This window comes from Pseudophryne corroboree, chromosome 8, assembly GCF_028390025.1.
Source record: "Pseudophryne corroboree isolate aPseCor3 chromosome 8, aPseCor3.hap2, whole genome shotgun sequence".
Taxonomy (NCBI): Eukaryota; Metazoa; Chordata; class Amphibia; order Anura; family Myobatrachidae; genus Pseudophryne; species Pseudophryne corroboree.
The window spans coordinates 29,074,206-29,086,571 of record NC_086451.1 but is presented as its reverse complement, the minus strand read 5'-3'; the positions used below and the strand labels follow the sequence as shown (position 1 = coordinate 29,086,571).

The following is a 12,366-nucleotide window of genomic DNA, read 5'->3' as shown; positions in this document are numbered from 1 at the left end:
TTCTCTCTACACTCGTCACCAGGAAAGGGGTTGTCTCTACACTAATCACCAGGAAAGGGGTTCTCTCTACACTAGTCACTAGGAAAGGGGTTCTCTCTACACTAGTCACCAGGTAGGGGGTTGTCTCTACACTAGTCACCAGGAAATGGGTTCTCTGTACACTAGCCACCAGGTAGGGGGTTGTCTCTACACTAGTCACCAGGAAAGGGGTTCTCTCTACACTAGTCACCAGGAAAGGGGTTCTCTCTACACTCGCCACCAGGAAAGGGGTTGTCTCTACACTAGTCACCAGGAAAGGGGTTTTCTGTACACTAGTCACCAGGATAGGGGCTTTCTCTACACTAGTCACCAGCAAAGGGGTTCTCTGTATACTCGCCACCAGGAAAGGGGTTCTCTGTACACTAGTCACCAGGAAAGCGGTTCTCTCTACACTAGTCACCAAGAAGCGGTTCTCTCTACACTCGTCACCAGGAAAGGGGTTCTCTCTACACTAGCCATGTAAGGTTTCCTCTCTATACTAGCTACCTCAAATGCTACACTCATCACCAGGACATACTTGATGGCTTTCTGACTACTGCCTGAGAGAGGGGGTGGCCAGGTTGGCACAATAGGGGGCATGAGACACAATCACTTGCATTGTAAAGCAGGGGGGATGGCTACCATGACACGATGCAGCACAAATTGCATCATCACCCCACCCACTTTTCCTCCATAAGCGGACAGCTGCACAGGGTTGGGGATGTGTGTGTGTGGGAAGTAGCAGGTGTAGGCTGGCACCGGGAAACTTGCCCTCTTTTCCGGTTGGCTGGAAGTACTGTCCTATTTTTGAGAGCCATCCGGCCATTCCGGGGAAGTAGGCAAGTATGCACCAGGATATAGATGTCTTTTTACACTAGCTACCAGGATTGGTATCTGCTTGTACCCTAGCAGCCAGACCTGCCACCTGTTTTGATCACTAGCCTCAAAAATTTAGGTTTACCTTCTACACTGCTCCACGACACTCTAATTTGCTTTGTTCACCAGCCATCAGAATTGGAATCTCCCTTGTACATTAATGTTTGGGGATTGGGGCATAGCGAGATTAATTTGGGGGTGCAGGGGATACTGTCCCCCGCGCCACCCTCTGTCAGCCTCTCCGACCCCCCTGCCAGAGCACACTGACATCACTAGCACTTTCTATTGTGCAGCAGCAGAACCAGGCAGCCAGAATGTAAGCAAGGCAGTATGCAATGCAGGCAGAGACACAGGAGTATCAAGTCACATGAGCTACCGACGGAGTTTCCCAACCAGAGGAGAGATAGTAGTGGGTAGATGTTACGTTCTTGGTGCTCAGAACAAAGGGGTGTAGTGTAGCAACTCCAAAGCACCAGAACGTGACGCTGAAATAATGGCCAGGTGTGATGGTAACCCCTAGCAACCTACCTCCGTTGTTTTCACCGGCGTGGTCAGTTCACGCCTGCGAGACTGTGGTTTCTTGGGCCTACGGCAGCCGCGTTTGAAGGGCGGATTAGGACTGCCCAACTCCGATGCCCCCAGGTCTTAATGTGAGACAAGGCATGAACCGAGACGGGATGATAACAAGGGGACCACTAACTAAACAAAACAGAGAGCCAGGGGCTACTAAGAAACCTAAAACTAAATATATGTGCGGCACACCGCCAGGGAAAAGGAACAACAAAGGTTCCACTGCCCACACCCTACACAGCACCGTCATGTACCGGGGAGGACAGTGAGAGTGGAAACCTCCGCAAGAACACCAGTACCAAATAAACACAAGGACTCAGCGACCTAGGCCGCAAGACGCGGCAGAAGCCGCTACTCACGAAACCGGGAGAGAACCCCAACGAGCGAGAACCCCGAGATGACTGTTACAGGTGCACTCGACTAGAGAACTGGAAAGATTCCCACGACCGGCTTCTGAACTCCTGGACTCAGGACCACAGGGAGCAGGATCGACTAGATAACAGCACGCTGGACAATGAACTCTGCAGGGCAGGAACAGCATACAGGAAGCTATCACCGGCGAGGCTGCAATGTGCTGGTTCCAATAAAAAGGCCCTGCTGGCCAATAACAGGAGAGCCAGCAAGACCAGCCCCCAGACCCTAATTGCTAGTTGTCATGCAGCTGCCCTGCTGCACGAACAACTAATCAGGTGCAATCAGTATCTGGCAACGGGGAACGCGGTCCGCCAGTGGCGTCTCCGTTGCCATGGATCCGGCGGCTGTGGATGCCCGGCGTCCTAGCTTTGCCAGGGACCCGGCGGCTACAGCACTCACGGCGTCCTGGCGTTTCTAGGCGCCGGGCGGGCGAAGAGGGAGGTGCGGCGGCCGTGACCGTCGCTCGGCAACAGTCGGAGCGGTGCCACGAACCGCCGCGCCTAACAGTAGAGAGCTGTAAGTGACCCAGGGATCCCAGCATCTCCTCCTCCCCTCCTGGGTGTCTGGGTCCTGTGTAACCTTTTATCTAATGAGAACATTTGGGGTCTAGAGAGAGACACACGGAGTTCTCCTGAGTCCTGTCCCAGTGTGTAACACTACAAGAAAACATTTTAAAATAGTTCTCTCTCAATTAAGTGGAGCTATAAACAGTTAGAGATGAGCGGATTCGGTTTTACTCGGTTCCGCTCATCTCTATAAACAGTACCCAGGTATTATTACACTATTTGTTTAAATCTAATATACACCATTGGTTTAAATTTAAAACACACAATCCATACCTCCCAACATGACCCAGACAAAATGCTCTCTACCTGGACTTACCTCTTAATTTATGATTGCAATCACCTGTGTTGAAACACCTTTCTTATCAATTATATAGTTCAACACAGGTGACGCCAATCATATATCCAGAGGGAAATCCAGGTAAAGAGCATTTTGTCTCTCCTGGAATTGGTCATGTTGGGAGGTCTGCACAATCTAATATATACCACCCCTTCCCTGAATTGGGGTCTGTATTGCATTGTGGTTTGTTTTATATACTAGCCACTGGATTGAGATCTGCTTCTTAAGGCAGGGGCACAGACTGTAATTAATAATAGGATTAGTCCTAAATTGAATTTATACACAAAACTGATAGCTGTGCCCGTTTCACATGTGCTGAAGGACAGGCGGCGACCTTGGGGAGTGGCAGTGACGTCATCCTGATAACTTATCACTATGCTGCCGTGTATTTACAAGCGAATAAGTTGGCTGCAGTTTTACACCATGCGGGTATTATATCACCCCGTGACCAGACCGCAGAATCCCGGCTCAGGAGACACATGATAACTGGGTTCCGTGCAACCAGCCTGTCCCCAGAACAATGCATAAAGGGTAATATAAGTCACTCTAATATAAAGATACAACTGAGACAGTATTTGTGAGGCTGTAAAATATAAATTAAAGAACTCCCCGATAATTTGTGCCCGTTAAATTAGCGTGGCTAATTTAATTATCCCCCCACCCCCCAATTGTATTTGCCCCCTTTGCATCACAGTGTGGTTTTGTCCAGCTGCAAAGTTACTTGCTTGTTTTATTTATTTTTAGAATTTGCTCTCACCCCAGAATCAGCCCCACTATGTAATGAGCTATATAATGCTTATGCGGTCAGACACACACAAACCGTGAGCCCGAGAACAGGTAAATCATTATGTCTGTGTCACTATTTCATATGGAACATAACGCTCTCCTCTATCAAAGACACGCAGGTCTGCTAACGAAGCATAACAATGCGGCAGCTGACAGCCGGCTCCTGATCACACACATAAATCTCATATGTTACCAGAGAAGTACAAGGTGTACAGTACAACCAAGCTGTACGTACTTCAAAGGTTTGTAGAAGCTGCCTGTGTATATACTAAATACATATATATATATATATATATATATATATGTATGGAAAAAACGGGGAGTACGGCGCCACTTGTGGGATGATACACTAGTAGGGGTGTTTGATGAAGTCCTGAAGGATGAAACGCGTTGGATTCCCTCACTTACCTCCACCATTACTGAGCTAAGTTTGACCTCTTACTTTTACCACTCTGTTTTTTAAATTTGTTCATTCTTTTATATACTGTATATATTTTTTATTTTTTAGACTTTTAGGTTTTTATGGAATTTTTTTATAAATTCTGTACTCTTATGTGAATTAAAATACTGTATTTTTTAGTACAATTGGCTCTTGTAATTTGCAATCCTGTAGAGAAAGTACCATAAGTATATATATCAAATATTGAACACCACGGGTCGCCGTACCCTCATCCCCCACCCTATATATATATATATATATATATATACAGTTGTGCTCATAAGTTTACATACCCTAGCAGAATTTGTGATTTTCTGGCCATTTGTCAGAGAATATGAATGATAACTCACAAACTTTTCTTTCACTCATGGTTAGTGGTTGGGTGAAGCCATTTATTGTCAAACAACTGTGTTTACTCTTTTTAAATCATAATGACAACAGAAACTACCCAAATGACCCTGATCAAAAGTTTACATACCCTGGAGATTTTGGCCTGATAACATGCACACAAGTTGACACAAACGGGTTTAAATGGCTACTAAAGGTAACCATCCTCACCTGTGATCTGTTTGCTTGTAATCAGTGTTTGTGTATAAAAGGTCAGCGAGTTTCTGGACTCCTGAAAGACCCTTGCATCTTTCATCCAGTGCTGCACTGACGTGTCTGGATTCTGAGTCATGGGGAAAGCAAATTAATTGTCAAAGGATCTGCGGGAAAAGGTAATTGAACTGTATAAAACAGGAAAGGGATATAAAAAGATATCCAAGCAATTGAGAATGCCAATCAGCAGTGTTCAAACTCTAATTAAGAAGTGGAAAATGAGGGATTCTGTGGAAACTAAATCACGGTCAGGTAGACCAACAAAAATTTCAGCCACAACTGCCAGGAAAATTGTTCGGGATGCAAAGAAAAATCCACAAATAACTTCAGCTGAAATACAGGACTCTCTGAAAAAAAGTGGTGTAGTTGTTTCAAGATGCACAATAAGGAGGCATTTGAAGAAAAATGGGCTGCATGGTCGAGTCGTCAGAAGAAAGCCATTACTATGCAAATGCCACAAAGCATCCCGCTTACAATACTCCAAACAGCACAGAGACAAGCCTTAAAACTTCTGGAACAAAGTAATTTGGAGTGATGAGACCAAAATTTTACTTTTTGGCCACAACCATAAACGTTACATTTGGAGAGGAGTCAACAAGGCCTATGATGAAAGGTACACCATTCCTACTGTGAAACATGGAGGTGGATCGCTGATGTTTTGGAGATGTGTGAGCTACAAAGTCACTGGAAACTTGGTCGAAATTGATGGCAAGATGAATGCAGCATGTTATCAGAAAATACTGGAGGAAAATTTGCACTCATCAGCCCGGAAGCTGCGCATGGGACGTACTTGGACGTTCCAACATGACAATGATCCAAAACACAAGGCCAAGTTGACCTGTCATTGGCTACAGCAGAATAAAGTGAAGGTTCTGGAGTGGCCATCTCAGTCTCCTGCCCTCAATATCATTGAGCCACTCTGGGGAGATCTCATACATGCAGTTCATGCAAGACAGCCCAAGAATTTACAGGAACTGGAGGCTTTTTAACAAGAAGAATGGGCAGCTTTACCATCTGAGAAAATAAAGAGCCTCATCCACAACTACCACAAAAGACTTCAAGCTGTCATTGATGTTAAAGGGGGCAATACACGGTATTAAGAACTGGGGTATGTAAACTTTTGATCAGGGTCATTTGGGTAGTTTCTGTTGTCAATGTCATTATGATTTAAAAAGAGTAAACACAGTTGTTTGACAATAAATGGCTTTACTCAACCACTAACCATGAGTGAAAGAAAAGTTTGTGAGTTATCATTCATATTCTCTTACAAATGGCCAGAAAATCACAAATTCTGCTAGGGTATGTAAACTTATGAGCACAACTGTATATATATATATATATATATATATATTTATATATTTATATCCAATTGTCCGGTACTCCCCAGGTGATAAACGGTTTTCTTGCTGAGGTGCCCTCTTAAGCTTAAAGAAGCTATTGTAGTATAGGCAAATAAGCGGCACTCACCAGTCTCGTATCAAAGTGTGAAAAACAGTATGAGATCCGGCGCTGGCTGTGAGAATTTGAATAATCTGGACGGTTTGTTAAAAATTAAAATAAACAATTTATTTATCAATATACATTCAGAAAAGTATATAAGAGGGTATATATATTGGATAAAAATGATTAAAAAATGTAGACAATTCCATCAAATTATTGAAATTAAAAATGCCAACAAGCTGAGATAATTGAATCTCAGCCGATCCACTAAATTGGCTCCTATAGATAAATCCTCGTATGGCTAGGACGTCCTCCAAATGATAACAGTCAGCCTAAAAGCAATAGATATTACCAGAGCGGTTATAGTCATCCCTTGATGTGATGTCAGCCTTAGGAACTGTCCATTTATGGCCAAAGGGGAATCCAGAAAAGTGCTTTAGCTGTTGATCCAGATGGTGGAGTATAATGTCAAATTGATGCCAAAGATGGATATCAGGAGTCCAGGAGGGCGGATTGGCTCACAGGTTCAGGCTCTGCGCGTTTCGCTGGTTATAGAACATCCAGCTTCATCAGGAGCTTACCACATAGAACGCCGCCAGCATGCCTCACAAACACAGACACGGGTTCTGTGAGGCCTGCTGGTGGCGTCCTCCAGGTGAGTAAGCAACGATCCCTAATTAGAGCGTTTAGGTGTAGGTATAAATGTAATTCATGTGCACTTTGTATTCACTATGCTGTCCCTTACGACGGGCAGTAGCGGATCTTGCTTTGGGCAAACGGGATTTTTGCCCGGGGCACCCCCTTCCGGATGGCGTCGCCGCCATCCGGAGGGCGTCACCACCATCCGGAGGGCGTCACCGCCGTGGCAAGATCCGCTACTGGTGGTGCCCCCCGGTGCTGTGCTGTCACTGCTGTGTGGTACGCGATGATGTCATCGCGCACCGCACGGCATTGTGGGACTGGCACATAGACGCTAGGGGTCATAATTGACCTCTAGTGTCTATGCTGTGCTAAGGGAGAGACGTCATGACGTCTCTCCCATAGATCAGAGGAGCGGCGCCGGTGACCGGCGTTCGGGAATCAGGAGCGGGGATGGTGAATATTATTATTATTATTTTTTTGTAAGCAGCACAAACGAGGGCACAGTACTGGGGGCACAAACGGGGGCACTGTACTGGGGGCACAACCCTACAGGGGGCATACCTGACCACGCCTTTTTATGAAGCCACACTCCTATTTTCGCCCGGGACGCCACAAGGGCTAGAACTGGGCCTGACGACAGGGTATTGACCTCGAAACGTAGGACCTAATAAATGACTTTCTTTGACACATTGATACTAGACTGGTGAGTACCGCTTATTTGGGGTGTAGTATGGTATGCCGGCAGCCGGGCTCCCGGCGACCAGCAAACCGGCACCGGGAGCCCGACCACTGGCATACCGACAGCGTGGCAAGCGCAAATGAGCCCCTTGCAGGCTCGCTGCACTCGCCACGCTGCGGGCACGGTGGCGCGCTACGCTATTTATTCTCCCTCCAGGGGGGTCGTGGACCCCCACGAGGGAGAAAATCTGTCGGTATGCCGGCTGTCGGGAAGCCGGCGCCGGTATACTGTGCGCCGGGATCCCGACAGTCGGCATACTGAAGACCACCCCTTATTTGCCTATACTATATATATATATATATATATATATATATATATATATATATATATATTATGACACATTATATAACTAAATGTACTGGAATATATATTTGGAATGGAAATTTAGAGGTTGCAATATTTAAAGTGTAACAACATAAGCAAATATGGGGATGTGGGGAAAGGGGGGATTCCACTTGCCCCAAAGCTGGATAATCCCCTATGGCTGGTATTCAATTAGCTGCAGTTATTTACTGCATTGGAGACAAAGTGATCACCAAGTTGTAAACTAGTCATGCAGTGGGGAGATATGATTGAATGACATAACGTCATCCCATCCACGGGCTGCTGTGTCCCACGGTTGGGGGAGGCTGGGAGACACTATATTGACAATACTTTGGTTTTAAGATGGAGAGTATGGATCACCAGGAAAGTTCTGGAAGTGGATTGTCCATGATTCCAAGCAGTTGGAAACTCACTAATTGTGAACATTAAGGGGGTATGGAGACATTAGTAGAAGAGAGTGTCTTTTTTCGCACTGGGTGACGCTATATTTAGTATTGGAGAATACCTTTTGTTGTCCGCAATTTCCATGCATGAAAGCACGAAAAAACTGTATAAATAAATCACGCTATATTAATTTCTCCATTTATGGTCCATACTACATCAGAGTTTCCGGAGCAACACGGTATACCGAGGAAAAAAACAGAGAAATTGATATGAGAGCGGACCATACACCATTTGGTACACACATATATTACTCACAATTTAAGGATATTACTACACTGAAGGCGCTGGGTTTTACCCCTATTGACTTACCGTGATGTGTTGGGGCCTAATGATGGATGGATGTCCAGCCCCACCCCCGATGTACTCAGCTACTTCTTCTCTCCAGGCTTCTTCTTTAACGTAGGCAAGTATGAACACCCCAAACTACCTCCCGCATGGAATTACTACACCCCTCCATCAAAATTACTACATGTACACACCAGGAAAGGGCAGGAGGAGACATAAGGAGGCATGGAACTTTGGTCTTCTGGAAGTCAAGCACTCCTGGAATATTTAGACAAGGGCTGACCCCTATCATTTGTGTGATACCATCAACCACTAGGCCTAGGACCTCATCCGCTGTAGCAGTCACATGGGCACAGGTTGCCTAATTGGTGATCCGGCCTTGCTCATACCCACTGACTTTGAAAAAACCCAAAAAAAACTAACGCAGTGGGTACCTCCTCTAATAGGCTTACTGAGCAACACCTTATCTCACTACCCCACTCATCAACTTTTTGATAATTCCCTCCAGAAGGTCGTTTGGAGGTGCGGGGGTCATGGCATTTTAAAATGAAAGTACTCTCAATTATCTACAGTAGGTGTCAAAGTTTTATGTAAAACTACAGCAGCACCTACTGGTAGACTTAAGTTACTGCACTTGCACATTTTAGGGAAACAGTTTCTCCAGAACTTTTGAATGGCGAACTTGTCACTAGAGGAACGCTGACAAGTGAAGATGCGCTCTAGCATTAGGAGTAAACAGACACATATCTGGAAGTGATCTTTTATTGTAAAATTCAGTATAAATTAGGCTTATAAAATCGCTAACGCGTCAAAGTACAGGCAGGCAAAATACAGGACCGGCAAACCAAATATACAAGTTATATAAAAGAGCTACGGAACATTCCCAGAACTGAAAATATTAGAGACGAGGCTGCGATCTTAAAGGGAAATAGATTCCCAAGCATAGCAGACTTCATTCAGGGACGGATGTATCAAGTGTTGGACACAGATAAAGTGGGATAATTGCCCAAAGTAACCCATTCAGCTCCTGTCATTTGTCTATGAAAGGACAGTTGCAAGCTGATTGCTTGCTTTGGGCAATTACTCCACTTTAGCTCTCTCCAAGGCTTGATACCTCCCCCCAGTGTCACTGCAGGCAGTCTATATTATAACTTCTTTGCAGAAAATAAGTGACAACTGGAAGCAACAGTGTGCACTTGGGTTGGTCCTCGAGGCACCTGCTCTACTGGAAGCCCAAAAAGGCTTCATTGCAAATGCGTCAACTCCAGTACACATGCGTCAGCCCCAAAGCAGGCTCAGGAGAGGGCGGGTTGATGAACTAGAATCACTGTTCCCTCCAGCTCTGCGTCCAATAGCCACCTCACTCCCTGCAATGGGGACAGTCCCTAGTTCCGTCATTACTCTGAAATATAACAACTGTAAATACAGTGTCAAAAAATCTCAGTGCTCATAGATTTTATATTATATGTAAACTATTAAAAAAAAAGAAAAAAAGGAAAATCCAAAAAGTAATCTTCAATAAATATATGTCAAGAGTTAAAGGAAGCGTCCACCTTCAGACAACTTTAATTTATTAGTTTGCACATACAGTAGCCGCCCAAAACGTTAATTAAAAACACAATTTTTTTTTCCAGTTTCATCACTAATATACTTATATAACCAGAGCTATTCGTTTTGGTTGCCCTGGATACAAGACAATTGCGCATTATGGAGTGTATGTGGTCAGGTCATGAAGGGGTGTAGCCACTCCCCCCAGGGTCATGGCACTACCCATTATTCCCCTCTGGTCACCACCAAGTAACCAGTCACTTTTGCTCACATCAGTGGTAGGTTGTGTGTCGCACCCATTCACCGCTGGTCAGTCCAACGGTGAATGGGTCATACCTCTCCACTGCAGCGCAGATCGGAACAATACAGTAGCAACCAGGATGGCGGAAGAGAGGCCTCATATTGGTACTGCTGAAATCGGGATGGTTGGGAAAATACTGAAGGATAACAAAAATACACTTTTCTTCTCAGTGATATAAAGACATGGCTGAAAGTACCTGAAGGTGCAAACCCCCTTTAAGTCGTTTGTTCTTGTTATGAGCGATTTGATTTACAAACGATGTACATAGTAAACCACATGTTCTAAAATCTAGAGGGTTCTAATAAGCGATGAAATCTTTGTTAAAGTAATTAGTGGCTCTTTTATGTGACACCGTTTATAGTCCGGGTCTAGTGGCTCTTCTGTGGTCACTGTCTTACTTGCCAAGTACAATCATTAAGATAAAAATCAGGATAGGCAGGAAGAGGAAAGTGAAGCAGAAGAATTCGGCGAAGAGGAAGAATACCAAAGCGCAGAGGTACAGGCAGCGGCAACGACGCTCTAGCCTCTGCAGTCTGTCCACCAATCCCTGCGAGAAACGTATGCAGGGCGGGAAGATGAACAGACGCCCAGACTGGATGCGTTTCTGGAACCTGTACTCCAGAGCGCCACACAGGCCGGGTCTTCTGACGACTGGCTGGGGTGGGATGTAGTCCTGCTGGTGAACGTAGACGCCTCCGCTGTCCATCATCTGTTCCTGCATCTTGCGGATCTCCCAGTCTGGCATGGGTGTCGTTTGCCGGCAAATGGGGCACGCCACCCGGCCCAGATTGGCTTTATTGGCTTTGTCCAGTATGGTTTTGATGCAGGTGTCACAGAAGATGTGATTGCAGTTGAGTAAAGACTGTTTATGGACACTGGAGTCATAGAATTCGGTGCATATCGGGCACTCCATGGGCTCTTCTTCTAGTAGAGGTTGTAAGGACTCTGGAGGTTCCTCAGCTCCTTCCTTGCTTTCAACATGAGGCCCAGAAGAGCCAGGAAATGTTCTTGACAAGTCGCAGAGACCTAGCAGATCAACATGACGATCTCCGGGCTTACAACCTTCCTGCTCGCGTTCAGCATCCCAAAAGTCTGCTTGGGTGGTCTGGATGGTGTCACCAATAAGTGGACCTCCTCCAACTTGTAACAATTGGTGTTTGTCCTCAATTATGGCTTCACAAGTGTCAGCATTTTGGTGGAAGGCAGCAGGGAAGATGTGAAAATCACCAATTGTTCCATTTCCTGTATTTATTTTATGAGGGTTCATGAGAATTTCTAGCTCCAGGTCATTCTGTAGCCCACCTCCATTAGGCTGATGAAGAGATCCCTCTTCACCATTATTGGGAGCAGTTTCCAAAATGAGAACCTGTCTAAGTTCTGAGTATTGTTCCTCTGCTGTCACGTAGACATCATGACAATTATCCAAGGGTCCACTTCTGTCACCAAATCCTAGAGATGTGTGTTCAGTTTCCAATGACCCATCTCCACATTTTGAGATTGGCTGGTCCATCCTCCAGGATGATCAGATTCTTAGCCATATACTTGTCCGATTCCACCGGGGACCTGTGTGAGACAGAGTAAAATGCATATGTTAGTTCTCACAGTCTTATTTGGAACAGTCACACTGCTTTGTAAGAGGTCTCATAAATAACTGTAATATTATATAAATCAGATGGGATTTAAGGCGTCCTGGCAGTTGGAGTACAATTGCAGTACTAGAAGCATTGCTTAAATCATAATCATCATAGCACACAAAATATTATTTTAAACAGAAGGAAGGGCATAGCAAAAGTAAAATGTGGCACGTAGTTTCCCGCAGACGCGGAAACTGGCGCAATTATTTTGCATTTTGTTTTTTATTTCACAAAATACCCACTATGGGTCTGCCGCCAGTTGCCTTCCCATTTGTAGCTGAAGAGGTGTAACTGGGTGGTCGTGTCTACAGGATTGTGTACTTGGAATTACGAAACCAAATGTATGGTTAAGGGGTGTGCGTTCTCGTAGACACGTACACTCTGCATACAGGTAAATATCAGC

The 12,366-nt window shown here is 45.2% G+C and overlaps 1 protein-coding gene across 1 annotated transcript; it reads right to left on the bottom strand.

Annotated features, from left to right (window-relative positions):
- Positions 1 to 9,292: 9,292 nt before the first annotated feature.
- On the bottom strand, positions 9,293 to 11,889 carry LOC134947439 (uncharacterized). The gene has a single exon (XM_063935533.1). The coding sequence runs from the start codon at positions 11,837 to 11,839 to the stop codon at positions 10,724 to 10,726; it is 1,116 nt and encodes a 371-aa protein (XP_063791603.1). The 5' UTR covers positions 11,840 to 11,889; the 3' UTR covers positions 9,293 to 10,723.
- Positions 11,890 to 12,366: the final 477 nt, after the last annotated feature.

Excerpts from the sequence above, each read along its gene's own strand:
- LOC134947439 (XM_063935533.1), bottom strand. The coding sequence starts at position 11,839 with ATGGACCAGCCAATCTCAAAATGTGGAGATGGGTCATTGGAAACTGAA.